General features: G+C 38.8%; 1 protein-coding gene across 1 annotated transcript; it reads right to left on the reverse strand.

Moving 5' to 3' along the window:
* Positions 1–1,528: 1,528 nt before the first annotated feature.
* LOC126379387 (uncharacterized) lies at positions 1,529–18,370 on the reverse strand. The gene is made up of 13 exons (XM_050028120.1): positions 17,968–18,370; positions 15,669–15,770; positions 13,732–13,856; positions 12,066–12,220; positions 11,401–11,531; positions 10,446–10,552; positions 9,848–9,964; positions 8,464–8,606; positions 7,449–7,551; positions 6,119–6,165; positions 4,631–4,883; positions 3,767–3,872; positions 1,529–3,312 (listed from the first exon to the last, which is right to left on the reverse strand). The coding sequence occupies exons 1-13, from the start codon at positions 18,127–18,129 to the stop codon at positions 2,092–2,094; spliced, it is 2,772 nt and encodes a 923-aa protein (XP_049884077.1). The 5' UTR covers positions 18,130–18,370; the 3' UTR covers positions 1,529–2,091.
* Positions 18,371–18,511: the final 141 nt, after the last annotated feature.

Raw genomic sequence — 18,511 nt, forward strand, 5'->3', positions numbered from 1 at the left:
CTGTCTCGACATATTTTCACATATATTAAATACTTGCCTAGCGTTAAACGTGTGCGTCAAGCTAGCGGCCTCAAAAAAAAAATGGGCACGAAAAAATAATTTGACCATACCAAAAAATAGTACTCTTATTGAAAAAAATAGTACCTGTTGTAAAAAAATTAGTACCATCACGGTTCTGGATTTATAGCCATGTTTTATTGCACTTGCTAGCTTGACGGTGAGCGAAATTTGGCGAGAGTTAACGACAAGGTCTTTCGCTTTGATTTAAACGCCAAAAAATAGTACCGAAATAGTACTCACCCCCTGCAAAATACCGAAAGTAGTACTTCAACGGTTCCAAAGTTATAAAGGTAGTTCTTTGATCCCGCTAGCTTGACGTTTTGAAAATACCTATTATCTGGGGAATGCTTGCATACTTCAGTTTGTAACTAATGTCAATAAACTCGTATGAAATAGTACTCCCTACCATCATAATTTGGACCTGATTCTCTTTGTAGAAATATGTCAAAAAGTCATTATAACCTATGTCATACATTTATCAAGACAAGTACAGTCGCGAACAAAATTATTACACATGGTCAAGAATGTTGTCAGATTTTAGTATTTTTCCCCATTTTTGGGTAAAAATTGGTGAAGTGCGTGGGTTGTCAGAAGAAAGTAATATCATTGTTGAAACTCTTTGAGTTATTCTACAAATACTGCAAATTGTTTATTAACAAACACTTCGATCCGTAACAAATTCAACATGAAGGTATAAATTATAAAATAAAACAGCAGATTAAAAATGTATTATGATGTATTAAAATCACAGATTGTTTTCGATAAAAACTAGACCCATGCAGCCATTTTCTATTAAAATTAGTGCATATGGGTGTATGCAATAGGAATTTTTTGTAATAGCAGCACTCTGAAGTGCAAAGAAATGGTAGGGTAGACCTCCAAAATGGCAATACTTACGAATAAATTGTGAGGTTATGTAATTGTCTACGTGACTGTATCAACAACAAATGTATGGCATAGGTTATGATGATTTTTTAACATTTCAACAAAGAGAATCGGATCAAAATTATGATGGTAGGGAGTACTATTTCATACGAGTTTATTGACATTAGTTACATACTGAAGTATGCAAGCGTTCCCCAGATAATAGGTATTTTCAAAACGTCAAGCTAGCGGGATCAAAGAACTGCCTTTATAACTTTGGAACCGTTGAAGTACTACTTTCGGTATTTTGCAGGGGGTGAGTACTATTTCGGTACTATTTTTTGGCGTTTAAATCAAAGCGAAAGACCTTGTCGTTAACTCTCGCCAAATTTCGCTCACCGTCAAGCTAGCAAGTGCAATAAAACATGGCTATAAATCCGGAACCGTGATGGTACTAATTTTTTTACAACAGGTACTATTTTTTTCAATAAGAGTACTATTTTTTGGTATGGTCAAATTATTTTTTCGTGCCCATTTTTTTTTTGAGGCCGCTAGCTTGACGCACACCGTTAAACAATAATCTAATATAATAAAACAAAACATAATCATAATACTATCTTTATTCAAAATGTAAATTGTGATGATATTATATAAACGTAGTGTAAATAAGTCTAAAAACTACAATACATATCAAAACTTAAAACATAGTATAAAACTATAACAAACGAAAGTTTGCTTGACATAGACAGTTTGTTAACTATAATATATAAATAACGCACTTAGTATTATTCACTAATTGCTCTAACAGATAAGTAAAAGGTGGAGTAAAATTCTACCAAAATGTGATTTTGACGAATAACTGGCAACACTGTTAAAATAAAAGAGCGCTAAAACTTAAACATGACCTCAAAAAACTAATAAGAAATCGGAAAATGCAACCACGATTATTTGTAACAATTTTAACAAATGACTATTTATAAATTATCTTTATCTTTATCTTTACCCAATTGGGGTAGTCAGAGGTACATCCAATGCAAGATGAACTAAATACCCACGCTTCACCTGAGCTTTCTATTAGACCGACGTGACAGAAGTTGAGCCATATCGCCGTGTATAATAGTCATACTAAAAAAATATATACCTATATACAATAATCAGTACAATCACCTATTCACTTGGTGTAGGAACTTTTTTGAAGAAACTCTGTATGGAAGTTTGAATAAGATTGTCGGGAGATTTTTCGACTTTTACATGCTTTTTCTTTTGAGGCGTTACATCCTTCTCGGGTTTCACAATCACATCATTTGGCGAAGAATTCCCGTAATACTGCAATATGTATTGCTTCAGCTTCTTTTCCTTGCAGTCTTTTTTCTTTTTCTTTAATTTCTTTTTAGTCTGCAATTCTTTCGTTATCTTTAGCCTAACCTGTTGTTTACGAAATTTGATTTTGACGTGAATATTTTCCCGCCTTTTGTTCCTTTTCTTGGATTTCTTAATTTTTTTCTGTTTGGGCGATTTCATACTAAAATCTATAGTCTCAGTGGTGCTTTTTCTCTTATTTTTAGAGCAAACAACCTTGATATGTTTAGAATTATCATCTGTATATTTCAAAACAACTTTTTTGTTTTGCCTCCTTTTCTTTTTGGGGACGCCATCTTCAGATGCGAGCTTTCTTTTTAAATTTTTAGTCTGTGTTCCTTTTTTAAACGTAGCGTCTAGGGCGAAGTCGATGGCAGTTCTTAATCTGGCGGGACTTTCTTTTTTCTTCTCGTGCTTATGTTTATGGCTGTAATCGCATTGAAAGTCTCTATCAACTTCGTTCAAGTAGTAACTTTTAAAACTTTCGACGTCTATATCCAATTTGTCTTCTTGCAACGTCTCTTTGTCAATCGGGTTGAACTTAAACGCGCACAGTTCCGTTTTCACAGGCATTTTTAGGTCTAAACTTTTAATAAAATCTTTGTTGTCTGAATTCTCTTCCATTTTGACGACGTCTATGTTAACTGCGTCGTTATTCTCGCTTATTTCTAGGCTGGAATCTTTTTGGATGTCGACGGTTTTAAGCTTCTTAGGAGTTTCGAATAGAGGAAAACTGTCCTCGCTGTTTCTGTCTGCTACGAACTCTGATGGTAATAGAAAAGTGCTGTTTGACGAATCATCGTCGTTTTTAACAGCAACAGTGTCATCTGTTAGTAATTCTGCGTCTTCCTTCAAATTTCCAGTAATTTTATCCACGAATGCATCTTGGGTTTCTTCATCTAATAATGGTGTTATATCTTCACCTGTAGATATTACGTTCAGTGCAGTGTCTTGTGGTTTATCGCAGTTGTTTGCAGCAGTTTTGTCGTTGTCCTCATTTGTATCAGCGTTCTTACCTTCTTGCTTTACCTGAAATCAAACGAAATTCATCATCATACATACATACATACATAAACTCACGCCCGTAATCCCTAATGGGGTGGGCAGAGCCACAAGTAATCAAAGACAACTTGCAGCCACTGTTGATACGAATTCCAAAGATGGATATGATTCATCATCATCTCCTAGCATTATTCTCTCACGCGGTCCTCTTACCTGACATGCGATTTGACAGGTCCGTTTTACAGAAGCGACTGCCGCGACCTTCCTACTCGCAAAGGGAAAACCTGAATACAGGTCAGGTCACATACCTCCGAAACGCATTTCTCGGGAATGTGCGTTTCCTGACGATGTTTTCCTTCAACGCAGAGCAAATCAGCGCCCGATACGAATTCGTGCAGGGCGGAGAATTACCGTTCTATACCTAGTTTTATTCTTTATTCTATGCTGTTGGTCCTTCTTAGATGATGGTTATAATATTTACCTCTGGAACGTTTGCAACAACCTCATACACTTTCTTCAGCGGGCTCCTCTCCTTGGATTTATGTGTTTCTTTCAATACGTCATCAAAAAGCTTCTCTAAGGCCTGGCTGGAATTAAAAAATGTTTGCTTTAATTTATTTTGCAAGTACATACATAAATAAACTCACGCCTATTTCGGGATAGGCAGAGACTATGGAATTCCATTTGCTTCAATCCTGACACACTTTTCTTGCTTTCTCCACATTCATCAATCGTTTCATATACGCACGCCGGTTCAGAGTAGATCGTACTAAACCTCTAAGGACGTCTCTAATTATTATTATTGATTCTGAGTTAATATCAAGTGGAATTTCCAGCGCAAAAGTATAGAATTGAAAAAAAACCCACAACAGTCATGAATTATGCGACGGAAATTCCACTTGATATCAACTCAGAACCATGGTCTGAACCAGCCCTCGGTATTCGTAACGATGTCACTAACACCATGCGTCCCGCTGTGCAAACTGCGTTAGCGCGTTTCAGGACTGCATTATTGAATGGTGGCGCCATCTGTTGCATGTGGCAGGAACTAGCTGGTCAACTAGTCGGCCACATCACCACACTTCATACAAACAACTATTAATGTATGTCCCACATTTTGAGCGCTGATGTTCAATCTACGGTAGTAGTAAATCTATCTTCTTCTATCGTGTGGGTTTGTGAGGTGAATTACCAACCTCATCAACCCAGGTGTCAGGGTTACTATTGAGCCGCCAAAGGCCCCTGACATGCCTCATGTAACAACTACTTACTTACATCGGTAAATCTATGCAGACACTACACTACCCCTCAGACCGGAGGTCGATTCAATTCATCTCTCACTTACTTGACAATTCTCTTCTTGACACTAAGAGGCCGGGGCTTCCTCAAACTCTCCTTCACCTTACATAAGACCTGACTATCCACTGCATTCACTCCACTTCTCTTCATTTTGTTGTATATGCCCTCTTCTATCAGCTTCGTTGGGGAGAATATTGTATTCTCTATGTTTTTAAGGATGGCGGTCGACTTTTCTTCTGTGGCTCGTTTCGTTGGCGTTTTAAGGTTGAGGTCCAAACGGGAGGATATTGTGTTTGATGCTGCAATGAGATTTAAGATAACACGATGATGTTGGCTTCATAAGTATAATATTATATTATTTATTTCTAACTTATATTACTATCTTCTTCTATCGTTTGGGTTGTGAGGTGAATTACCAACCTCATCAACCCTGCTGTCAGGGATACTATTGAGCCGGTAATAACCGGGACCAACGGCTTAACGTGCCTTCCGAAGCACGGATCTTTTTACTTTTTGGACAATCAGGTGATCAGCCTGTAATGTCCTAACCAAACTAGGGATCACAAAGTGATTTTTTGTGATTTGTCCCCACCGGGACTCGAACCCGGGACCTCCGGATCGTGTGGCACAGCGCTCAGCCACTGGACCACGGAAGCCGTTCTCGGAGACTATAATATCATAACATTACCTAACTACTAATATAATATATGTCGCACTAATATAACAATTAGTGCGACATTTTGTCACGTTTTTCTATGACGTCACAGGTTGCTTTTTCACACAAATTCCATTGTGATTTCGTGTTTTGAAGTTTAGTAAAAAGTAACTGATTTGACTAGTTGGAAACTAGCCTATTTATCCATTATCTAAATACAAAGACCTTGTATAGAATAGACGGAGCATATTTAAGACGAAAGAAAAACATAGGTTTTGTCTTTCGCACTCATATGAGCCGTCATAAGTTAAAAAGAGATAAATATACTATCGTCGGTACGTCTTTTGTACTCGCGTAGCGGGTTTGTTATAGAAACGTACCTATTGTATATGTTTTTGTATCAAGACCACTAGTGCCGTTCCATGTTTTTATCGACATTATTATCGGCTAAATATTTCATGTTAGTCCAAGATTTTTCAAGATTCATTAGCAGTCGTTAATAACCATCAATCCGCACTGGGCCCGCGTGATGGTTTAAGGCCCGATCTCCCTATCCATCCATAGGGAAGGCCCGTGCCCCAGCAGTGGGGACGTTAATGGGCTGATGATGATGATTATAACTTGTAGTAATAATATTTGGTTTCCGTAGTTTTTACCACCTTTATTGTATCTATGTGTTCTCGCAAATAAATTGATTTGATTTGATTTGATAAGAGTGATATTTGAGCTACTTAACATTTACTGATTAAAACTGGGTATGTTACTAATATTTACGATTTATTGTAGAGTTTGCTAACATGTAGGTCAGGCGTTCTCCGAACAACGAACAGAATTTAAAATTTATTTTCATTAAAAAAAAAAACGCAAAGCGAGTGTTACCTTCATCTTGTATTTTCATTGGTGGCACAGATTGTGATGTTGAGGCCCTGGAAATATATTAAAACAAATATATATCATAAGCACAAGACTATATCTCTATTGGGGTAGACAGGGAAATTCCACTTGATATCAACTCAGAATAATGAGTTGAATCACCCGTCTCAGTATTCGTTACGATGTCACTTACACCCCGTATAGGCTCTATGTTAATAAAAATAAAATTGCTATTAAAAATTCTAGATTAAGTAAATTAAATTCATCTTTTTTGGGGATACGTTTTTACAATAAAATACCAGATAATATTTTAAATTTGTCAGAGAATAAATTTAAAGCCCATGTGAAACTTACTTTATGTAAAAAAGCTTATTATAAAATTAATGATTACCTAAATGATAAAAATGTCTGGTATTGAATGTGTTCCTCTAGTTACTAAATAACTTGTAATGTGCCCTCATGATTTAAAAGATGTGTTGCTGTTGCAGTTTCTTGTCATTTCTTCTCCTCAGCCATAACACGTTGCGAAATGACGTAAATTCAAAAATGTTACATTGACCTTCGACAAGTTTATCCATGATAATTCTTCTTATTCTTATTTAGCCTATACGATCCCACTGCTGGGCAAAGGCCTCCCCTTGATTTTTCCACTCCTCTCGACTTTGCGCGATCTCCGGCCAATCCTTGCGATAAGCATTGAGGTCGTCACACCATCTTTTACGCGGTCTGCCTCGACTTCTAAGCCCGCCCTGAGGTATCCAGTGAGTAACGACTCGTGCCCACCGCGATGCATCCGACAAACGTGTCCGGCCCAGTCCCACTTCAGTCTGGCGGACTTTTTCCCTACATCAGTGATACGCGTTTTGGAGCGCAGTGTAGTGTTTCGCACACGGTCGATTCGTTTAACGCCTAGGATACTGCGTTCCATTGCTCTTTGGCAGACCTTGAGCTTGGACTTTTGAGATGCTGTCAGTGACCATGTTTGGGCACCGTAGGTTAGGATCGGCAGGATGCACATGTCGACGAGCTTACGTTTCAATGAAAGGGGGAGATCCCCCTTCATTAGATGCTTTAGTGACCAGTAGCTCTTCCAGGCGTTGTCGATACGACGGTCGATCTCTTTTGCTTGTCTATTTTGGAACGAGACTACTTGGCCCTTGAGACTACTTGGACTAATGTCACACAAATGTGTAATGTGTGTGTGTGTGAACAGGGAGAAAACCCAATTAATGACCAATGGCAGGAAAAGTAGGATTGAGGTTGATGGGTAGGTAATACATTATGTTGACGAATACATCCATGATAATTACGTTGAATAAATGATTCTGATTCTTACGTATTATGTGTCAGTCTCGCCTTGGTCCGCCGCAGCGACATCCGGCTGGGCATGACCCGGCGACGCGCCGCTTGGCTCGCACGGCTCTGCTCCGCTTGGATAGCTGGGGACAAGCGTTCATTAAGTTACATCATCATCCTTTAAAAAAATATATATATTATACAGGTTGATAGTGACATCGTAACGAATATTGAGGCGGATGATTCAGACCACGAATCTGAGTTAATATCAACTGAAAAACCCTGTGTAAAACGGGATAATGTTAGGGGAATGATGGTGATATCTATATACTATACAGGGTGTTAGTGACATTGTAACGAATACTCAGGGGGATGATTCAGACCATGATTCTGAGTTGATATCAAATGGAATTTCCTGTCGGAAAATTCATGAAAATGTTAGTGGTTTTTTAAATTATTTTCCGTTCCATACTTTTGCGACGGAAAATTTCACTCGATATCAACTCAGAATCATGGTCTGAATCATCCCTCAAAGTTTTCGTTACGATGTCACTAACACCCTGTATATGATTTATTTTATTTATTTATTCATTTATTACATTTGCAACATAACAGAAATCCGTACCGTTACAAACAAGTTTCCACATAATATAATATACATAAAATAAAACATATTATATAACAGAACTAACAGGCATAAGTGGTTCAAATACTGTCCTACTGTCACGCGTCACATTCAATCGTACTCGCAAACTATTGAATGTGTTCCTCTAGTTATTAAGTAACTTGTAATGTATACCCTCATTGGTTATTAAAAGATGTGTTGCTGTTGCAGTTTCTTGTCATTTCTTCTCCTCGGCAACACCTTGCGTAATGACGTAAATTCAAAAATGTTACATTGACCTTGAACAAGTTTATCCATGATAAGTACGTTGAATAAATGATTCTGATACTGAAACAAGTCGCAATGCGGCGCCGCATGGAGGAGTTGAGTAAGTCAAGGGCGCGAAGTACCGGCGAGTGGCGGCAAGCCTGCGTACGATTGTGACAATTACCAGCTTCGATGTCCGCCGCGAGCGCGTCCATGTCCGCGGGCGCGGCGGGGCGGCACACGCCGCACACGAACCGCACGCCGCCCACGCAGCCCGCGTGCCCGCCGCTCGTGCCGCACAGCAGGCACAGCCTCAGGTCCCAGCTCCTAAGACGTTATTATTTTTTTTTATGTATTTTTTTGTTTATCAAATCAAATATACTTTATTGCACAGAACTAAATTTCAACAATCAGACATAACACATGAAAACAGTACAATTTGGGCGGCCTTATTGCTCTAGAGCAATTTCTTCCAGGCAACCACCAAAAGGAAACAAACATTTGCAAACAACTTGGATGCTTGTTTATGTAATTATCAATAAGTAGTCTATATACGTATTTAGTAATATTAGTTATAAGTATACATTTATTGCGTGATAACACCGGCCCACTGAGTTTCTTTCAGGCTGTCCAAGGTTAGCTGGAAGAAATCCCAATTAGGGATAAGCTCGCCTTTGTATTCTAAAGCAATAAAGAGTAAACAAACAAACGTTATACAAACACGTAAGCTCACGACTGTACCCCAACTGACAACAGATAAAGAGTTAAATCGCCTTTCATATGTTCCTTCATTGACCGATAGCTCCGAATGGTCTCCGAATACAGACAGACGTATAGTCCGTTCAAGAATGATCTTCATAAAAGGTAAACAAATATGGCTGCCGATATTTTTTATCTGTGTCAAACTGCATACTAGTGAAGTGCTGAATTGATTTTAGCTCAAGTTATTTTATCAAAATGAACTGACTCTCTTGGGCTGTTTGAATATTTTGTATGATAATATTAAAATATATATTGTATGTTTCTTTGTGGTTACACTAACTCACTTTTAAAGTCATTTTTTCTGCGCATTTCGGCTTATTAAGTACAGTACACTCACTTAAGTTATTCACGGAACTGACTCGTTTTCCTGACCTGAATGAAATGTCTCATCACTAATAGTCAAATTGACAGCTAGCCACAGATTAACAAGAATTTATGATGTCAACTTTTTTGTGTGAGGTTTTGTTTGATTTTTGTTTTTACATGAAAAAATGTGTTTTTAATCATTATTTTACGTTAATTTCACATTGAGCTAAGAAATCATACATCTATTGAGTGCTACGGATGTTATTAGAAGAATACTTTGCGTACCTAGTTTAGGTGAAATTCAAACATTCTTTGTAGTAACAGGTTTGTTTACCTTTTATGAAGATCATTTTTGAACGGACTATAAGCGCGACGACTTGGATGCTTTCCTGGAAGGCTGGCCGGAGGAAGCACAGGAGAGAGTCCTGGAAGAAATGGCCTTTGCCCAGCAGTGGGACACTTGGCTAAGAGTAACTAGTCTATTAATTGCGTGCACTCACCCCGTCTCGGCGTCGTGTCCGCGGCCCATGGGGCACGCGCACTCCTCAGCGGAACAAGACAGAGGCCGCTCGTATATCTCCGCGAACGCGTTCTGTTCCAACTCCCACGCGGCGTCCCTGTATACAAGTTAGATGAATGGATACTAAATTCATTTCCCATACTGCCATAAGGTTGCCCGGAAGAGATTGCTACCGGTGGAACCGGTGTAGAGGGCACTCGTTCACTATGTGAGATATGGTTTGATCCAGGTGACCACATTCATTTAATAAATCATCAGCATCATCAGCCCATTAACGTCCCCACTGCTGAGGCACGGGCCTTCCCTGTGGATGGATAGGGAGATCGGGCCTTAAACCATCACGCGGGCCCAGTGCGGATTGATGGTTATTAACGACTGCTAATGCAGCCGGGACCAACGGCTTAACGTGCCTTCCGAAGCACGGAGGAGCTCGAGATGAAAACTATTTTTTTTGTGGTCACCCATCTTATGACCGGCCTTTGCTAAAGTTGCTTAACTTCAACAATCGCAGACCGAGCGCGTTTACCGCTGCGCCACCGAGCTCCTCATTTAATAAATAAATAATAATTAATTATTACCTATCTGGTACGTAGTACCCTTGGGCGATGACCGCTTGGTAGAAGTTCTCCTTGTCATTGCAGAGCGGACACTTGAGGTAGTGCATGCCAGCACTAAGCGCCATTCTCTGAAAATATATATTTTTTTTCTTTTTATCAAATTTTTTTCGAGGCTTGAGCCAATCTTGGTGGTTTTTTTTTTTTTTATTCTTATTTTTAACGAGGCTTTGAACACCCTGTGTGATCAATCTTGGTGGTTATGAAAAAAAAAAAATTAAAATACATGTTACGAAGCGAAATGGAGGATGAGTATTATTGTTAAATATATTAAAATAATATGTTGTTATCTGATACATAAATATAGAAGTAAACTATTATTGTCTATGTCTATAAAAAAAAATTAAAATAAATGTCAGTTCAGCAAGCTACCCGCTAGTTTCATTACAAGTATTGTGTCTGTGGCCCCGATTCCTGCAGACGACTCCTTACAATGTATTATAGAATAGTTACATACCCGAGTAATGAGAAAATAGATAATTATCAAGTTATTATTATTGTGTACAGCAAAAAAAAATATCCTGCGTGGATCATATGATATGAGACGCCCAGAAGACCATATAGTCAGAACAGCCCTAAATATCCCGACGTCAAAAAGAGGGCGTGGAAGACCCCCCGCCACATGGTTAACGACGGTCCAAAAGGACCTGAAACAATTAGACCTGGACGCCAAACTGGCCCAAAACCGACCAACCTATAGAAATAGGATAAGGAGAGCCGACCCTGTATAAGCGGGACAAGGCTTAGGAAGAAGAAGAAGATCATATGATATGAATTATTACATCTACATTAGTAGATGATATGATATGGCAAGTTAAAGCTGTACAACCATCTATGTTGTTTTTGGTGAATTTAGTCCCTCATTGAATTGACTACCCCAATTGGGATGTAGTCGTGAGTTTATGTTAAGTGACTATACCTGCAGACACGTCCGGTGGAACCAGGCGTCGCGTGCGCAGCACGGCGGCCAGAACGTGCCCACGGAGGGGTACCCCTCCACTGCCTCGTAGCATATCACGCACACCGACTCCGTGTCCGAGGGCTGGCACGCTGGAACATTGGAATCAGTCATGTGCTATTCCCGAGAATTTCCCCAAGAGCGGGAATGTTCCCGTTCTTCTTATCGTGTGGGTTGTGAGGTGGAATACCAACCTCATCTACTCTGTTTTCAGGGTTACTATTGAGTCGCAAAAGGCTCCTGACATAGCTCATGTAACGGCTACTAACTTACATCACTAAGTAGTAACCGGGACCAACGGCGTAACGTGCCTTCCGAAGCACGGATCATCTTACCCTCGGACAATATCAGCCTGTAATGTCCTAACCAAACTAGAGATGACAAAGTAATTTTCGTGGTATGACCCCACAGGGAATCGAATCTGGGACCTCCAGGTCGTGAGCCCAACGCTTCATTATACCCTCGGACAATCAGGTGATCAGCCCGTAATGTCCTAACCAAACTAGGGATGACAAAGTAATTTTCGTGGTATGACCCCACCGGGAATCGAACCCGGGACCTCCGGATTGTGAGCCCAATGCTCAACCACTGGACTACGGAGGTCGTTGGAGACAATTATAGATTACCTTCACTGTTCTGGACCTCTGGACACAGCTCCTTCAAGGCGCCAAGACTGGGCGCCGCCTTCAGCCCACTGGTTGCCCTCTTCATTCGCAGTTTCGCCACGTCCATTATGTGGCGTGGAATCTTCTGTTTGGGCGCGTGAAGTTGGCAGTACGTTCTGAAAGCGTGTGTCATCATCATTATAAGCTCACGACTATAACCCAGTTGGGACTTAATCCAGCACAGGCCTAAACCAATGACTTGGGGGCCGTCCATTAATCTTTGCGAGGCTTGAGGGGGGGAGCGGTCCATGAAAAAATCACGAAATACAGTGAAACCTGGTTAAGTGAGACATCAAGGGGCCTGCAATGTCGTTTCACTTATAGAGGTATTCCACTTACCCAGTGTCTCAGATATACAGGTATAAATAAATATGTCTCATTTACAGAGGGTTCCATTAATAGAGGTGAGAATACAGGTTATTTCAGTTATACAGGTGCGATCATTAAATAAAATAACGTGTTATGTATTTTCCAAATAAAAATCTGTATGATAGTAAAGCGAAACTAAAAATGAAGGTAATTGAAGCTCAAAATTTGTACTTACGTACTTGGAATTACGTGTGGAATTTGTGGCTAGAATAAGAATGAGTAAACAAACAATGTTATCTCAGTTGCAGAGGTTTATGCATATAAAATTTACTCGCTGTCTCAGTTATAGAGGTAACTATGATGATAAATCGAAAGAACGAATCCCAGATATAGAGGCTTACCTCGTCCCACTAACAGAGGTAATTCAGTGCCAAAGTGTTGGGACCTCAGCATGAGTTCCAGTTATGGAGGTTTCTCACTTATCCAGGTCCCACTTAACCAAGTTTCACTGTATCATAAGGGGGGAGCGGGGGGTGTAGTAATATATCACGAGTATTTATTTTTTCGGCAAACACGCGATACTGAAAATGAAAATTATAGATAAGCATTTAAAATATAAAATGCTTTTTGCACTTTGACCCAGTCAAATACCCTATTAGTGATGGATCATGATAATCGTATTATTCATATGGCCAGTGCTGTTACTAAGGAACGCAATCCGGATCTCGCTGGATCCCGATTTCGCGAGATCTCGACAAATTTTCAAGAAGGATCAAATCGTCTATATCGTCCCTTAGCTTACAACACCGCTCAAGTCGAAAATTGGCGGTTTTTACATTTCATTGGATGAAGAAGAAAATAAAGGTTAAAATAAAGTAAATCGTCAAAATAAGTACTTATAAATAATTATTTATTAACCGTTAACTAGAGTATGTATTAAGTAGCAATAAAAAAATCTACAGATATTTAAAATAAGACATTTTTTTTCGTCTCCTGTAAAGTTGGTAAAAATGACTTAAGCGGTGTTGTAAGCTAAGGGACGATATGAGGACATCCCATTCGAGATTGACGGGATTGGGCGATACTCCTTGAGTTATACTTTTTGTTTTGATTTTGCTGATTTCCAAAGAAAACTTAATTAATTAGTTATTAATATTGAAGAATTTATTTCAAAAATATTTTGTTTTAATTAACCTCACTATCACAAACAAGCAGTTTTCATCGTTTTCAGCCATCGAAAATTGCGCGATTATAAATATAAATCCTCGAATCTCGAATTTGGGATCTCGAGTCAGGATTGCATTCCCTGGCAGCTCACTTGAAGGTCCCATAGAAGAGGGTGACAGCATTCCTCTCCCGCCCGCATGGCAGGTGGAACTGCTTGCGACACTGCGCCACGCAGCAGCCGATACCAGCGCCGCCCCTGCTGCAGAATGAGCATCTCTGCAAATACACGTAACAGTAATGTGATAAGGTGCAAAACTCCAATCAGTTTCTTAACATAACATAACATAAACAGCCTATATACGTCCCACTGCTGGGCACAGGCCTCCCCTCAATCAACCGGAGGGGGTATGGAGCATACTCCACCACGCTGCTCCAATGCGGGTTGGTGGAGGTGTTTTTACGGCTAATAGCCGGGACCAATGGCTTAACGTGCCCTCCGAAGCACGGAATCATCTTACTTTTTCGGACAATCAGGTGATTCAAGCCTGAAAAGTCCTTACCAAACAAAGGACAGTCTCACAAAGTGATTTCGACAATGTCCCCATCGGGAATCGAACCCGGACCTCCAGATCGTGAGCCTAACGCTCTAACCACTAGACCACGGAGGCTGTCTGCAAATACACGTAACAGTAATGTGATAAGGTGCAAAACTCCAATCAGTTTCTTGCAAAGTAATAAATTAACTGGTTGCACTTAAGACCTCCTGGTTACATGTCGTTTCTGTAATAGACCAAAAACACTTACAAAAACATAAATGTACGAGCTAACGCACGCACATTCATATTTTTTATTACTTTACAAATTAGAATTCATTGTACTTAATTTAGCATAGCGTGCACATTGTCATACGTTACACGTTGCATTGGGTTCAATTGGTGGAAACAATAAATCAGTGTACGATCAGCACTCGACGGGTTCGGTTTTATTTAGCTCTCTTCAGAGTCACCACCCCTTAGCTAGCTACCCCTTAGCTCTATACTAAACTTCTATCAGCTTAGCTTAACGTTAACGTACCGGCGTTAACAATAAATTTTATAATTATGACAACTAATGGTTAATTTCACCACTGTTTACAAATAATTCGCTGGGCTCAGTGACTGCACTTTTGTTCTTTGATTGAACATTTCAGATGCACACATGGTCTTCTTCTTCTATTGTGTGTTATGAGATGGATGACTGTTATCAACCCTGGTGTCAGGGTTACTATTGAGCTGCCAAAGGCCTCTGACATGACTCATGCACCTACTATGCACTTACATAAGTAAGTAGTGACCGGGACCTTAATGTGTTAATGTAAAATGTTTATTTAACAATAATATACAGGACAGACCACACATACACATATACAATATAACAACATTAATTACTTAACATAATAATAAAACAAATGTACACATGTAAATGTGTATTTCATTTTGTTTCATTTCGAACTTAGTAGCTTTTTTTCCTAATACATACATACATAAACTCTCACCTATTTCCCCCGGAGTGAACACATACTATGTAACTCCATTTGCTTCGAACCTGACACACTTCTCTTGCCTTCTCCACATTCATCAATTGTTTCATACGTGCATACAGGATCAGAGTAGATTGTGTAGTGTATAGAAATACAAATAATGTATAATGTATTTTAAATTAATTTAATGTAATTGTGTTAAATATTAATGATGTTGACTTATTTTAACCGATTGTCAAATATTTGACTTTTATTTTTGCTTTTTTTCTATTATTACTATTTTATTAATTTTAATCAATGGCTGTCTCTGACAAAATTTGTACATTAATTTATTTGTTTTAATTAATTATTAAGCTGACTTGTTTTATAATAAGCCTTTATTACTGAATTATTATTTTTTTTAATAAAAAACAATACTTGTTTTAATTGACTGCAACTTAAACATTTGTATGCCTGTGTGCTGGCTGAATACATGGTTAAAATTTTCTTGTAATACCTATTTATACTGTATTCTCTGCAAATACATGATTTCTGATTCTGATATAAAAAATTATAAAACAACTGCTTACATGTTTTTTACTCCTCTCAATCTCAGCTATGATGTCAGGGTATAAGAACCCAAACAGCCCCTCTGTGTCCCTCCCCTTCTGCACCAGGCAGCAGGACAGCAACTGGGGAATATAACATTTTTTTATTTTTCTTGTTTTCTTAAATTCTTCTTCTTTGCGAGTCGATGGCGATCGAAGCTAAATTTTTGCTGACCAATAATTGGCCACGCTTACGGCATTGTCAGTGGCTTCGTACAGGTCTTCAATAGTGCAGGTGTTAGGGCACTTAGGACAGCACAAAAGGTGAGCCATAGTTTGTGGTGATACTCCACACTCGCAATCATCGCAACCATCAACCAGGTATCCCCACCTGCAGAGATTATCCTTGCAGCGGCCAACCTGTGTCCGGAGCCTATTTAAAGACTTCCATGTGGGCCACGCTAGATTACTTCCAGGCGGAAGACCCTCCGATGGCGCGATATAAGGGGTGGGAGAACACTTCCGCCGCCAAAGATTTAAGCGGGCTTGGCTAGGTTCGGAATCCAATGGAGCTTTCTTAAATTGCAATCAGTCCATTCCATAAATAAGTAATTATGTATATTCAGTATTGTTGATTGGCTAAATGTGAAGGTGAAGCCATTCAAGAAAAAAAGCATAGGAATAGTCCTATGGACTGTTCTACTTTAATAGAAGTAGCTTTGTTGCTTGAATAAAAATCACTTCCAAATGACAGTTAGTACCCAAGATACGCAGGACCGATCGTCGTGGAGATCCTTGGGGGAGGCCTATGCCCAGCAGTGGGCGTCGTATGGCTGATGATGATGATGACCCAAGATACACTTGAGCTTTCTGTTAGACCAACATGATAGGTTTACAGCAATATTACCGTTTATAAAGGTAAACAAAATTGTGGTAGTGAAAACTATTTAACTACAGTTAAACGTAACATACCATTACGCATATATTCTGCACTTAAAATAAAATAATAACACATTGGTGTCAAGACAGGTACCAGGGTTTGAACTGGTGCTCCTCGTTTGAGAAGCAAATAGGTACACAGTAAATTTTTTATTCATATTTCCCAAATTTGCTGCTATTTTATTTTTATTTATTTATTCATTCATTACAAAAGATATTATAAAATTCTTACATTACGACACTGAAACCCATAATGGGTTTAAGATGTGTCAAATTCACGTCAGGCAGTACAGGTATAAATTAACCCTTAACACAATAAATTTAAGGTTGAAAAAGTAATATAGGTACAATACGAATGTATCCGCGGGTAGTAACTCGGCAATCAATTAACAAAATATAGTTGGACGGTCGGACCGGTATATTGGTAGGCACAGGCGAGTGCAAGTGAGTTTTACATTCGCCTGTCCTTTACATAGTGCTTTGGTGATAAGACATACAGGAGGCTCCTTCTTTGAGAAAAGATTTTATTTTATTATTAAATTTTGCAGTACCGAATTGTGTTCTTATATTATGAGGTAGTTTATTTAGCAATTTAGGTAAGATAATTTTGGCAGTCCTTGTTCCGTAGTAGTTGGTGCAGGTAGGAACAATGTATTTTTGTGCAGTCATAGCGCGGGTGGTTATCCTATGGGATATTTTATTCAGATGAACGTTACTGGCAGAGTTGTTATTATATTGTTTTAACAGTGTTAATTCAAATTGTTCCGTTATTGGTAAAGTGTTGAAATGATGAAAAAGTTTATCGGGATTATTTTTATATTTATTTAAAAGACTCAATGGTGAAATAGTTTTAAGTATGCGCAACTGAATTTTGTAAATGTCGTTTAAATAGGTCGGGAATGTTCTGCCGTATGTGCTAAGTCCATATGTTACCACCGAGTCAACCATTGATTTATACATGAGTATCAGCGTAGAGGTAGGCATGCGGTGTTTCAGGATTCTAAACTTGGAGTAAAGTGACCTTAACCTAGTACATACAACGTCAACGTGTTTTCTCCAATTAAATTTATGGTCCACTACCACACCTACATATTTACAATCTGATACTAATGCTATGGGAGGACAGCTACAATTGGATATGGGGTTATGTAGACACAAATGTGAATGAGCAACTATCTTAGGTTTAACTTGGGATTTGTTATGTGCAGAATGGATATGCAGCAAGTTAGTTTTGCCTGAATTCAGTATTAGGCCCATATCATGGGACCACTTGCTCACATTATCAAAGTCCTGTTGCAGGCATTTGATGATTCCTAAGCATGCATTGAAGTTAAATATCATATAACAAATGCATTGATAAAGTTATCTAATACGTGGCCGATATAAACAGGTAGGTACTTACAACACAGAAATAATGGCACTGGATGTCGCCTATAGCGTACAGCTTGCCGTAAGTAATCTCATCGTCCACCTCCCGCCGGCAAAAAGCACAAGGCGCCTTCTCTCCCGTCACGAGAGTCGCCAACAACTGTCTTTTGCTCTTCATGACCATTTTACTAACCATGTTTTTAGCACTTAATTTTCCAGCTTACACACTCTGTACGGGCACTTTCACGGTTACATAATTACAATAACATCAAAAGCAATCTAAAATAATGGAACTTTTTGTTCAAATCATGGCGTTAATTAGCTACGTAAATGATTCTAAAATGCAACACTCCCTTCGCTTCATTTCCACACAGCACACGTCAAAACAAAATAAAACATGGCCGCTTTTGGCGGGAATTTAAGTTTTTTTTTTGATAATTATTTTTAAAAAAACAACAGTTGATTTTTAGGAAAGAATAACTTTTATACAGAGCTGTCCTCAGAGCTGTCTATACCTTATTCTTGTATAGATTTTAGTTGTGAAATTATGTAACAACAAAAACAGCGTTGCCTTTTTT

The sequence above is a fragment of the Pectinophora gossypiella genome, chromosome 29, assembly GCF_024362695.1.
Source record: "Pectinophora gossypiella chromosome 29, ilPecGoss1.1, whole genome shotgun sequence".
NCBI lineage: Eukaryota > Metazoa > Arthropoda > Insecta > Lepidoptera > Gelechiidae > Pectinophora > Pectinophora gossypiella.

Coding starts and splice junctions, on each gene's coding strand:
- LOC126379387 (XM_050028120.1), bottom strand. CDS start 18,129: ATGGTTAGTAAAATGGTCATGAAGAGCAAAAGACAGTTGTTGGCGACT. Junction 11,532..12,065: donor AGAGGTCCAGAACAGTGAAG/GTAATCTATAAT, acceptor CCAATGTTCCAG/CGTGCCAGCCCTCGGACACG. Junction 10,553..11,400: donor TCCACCGGACGTGTCTGCAG/GTATAGTCACTT, acceptor ATATATTTTCAG/AGAATGGCGCTTAGTGCTGG.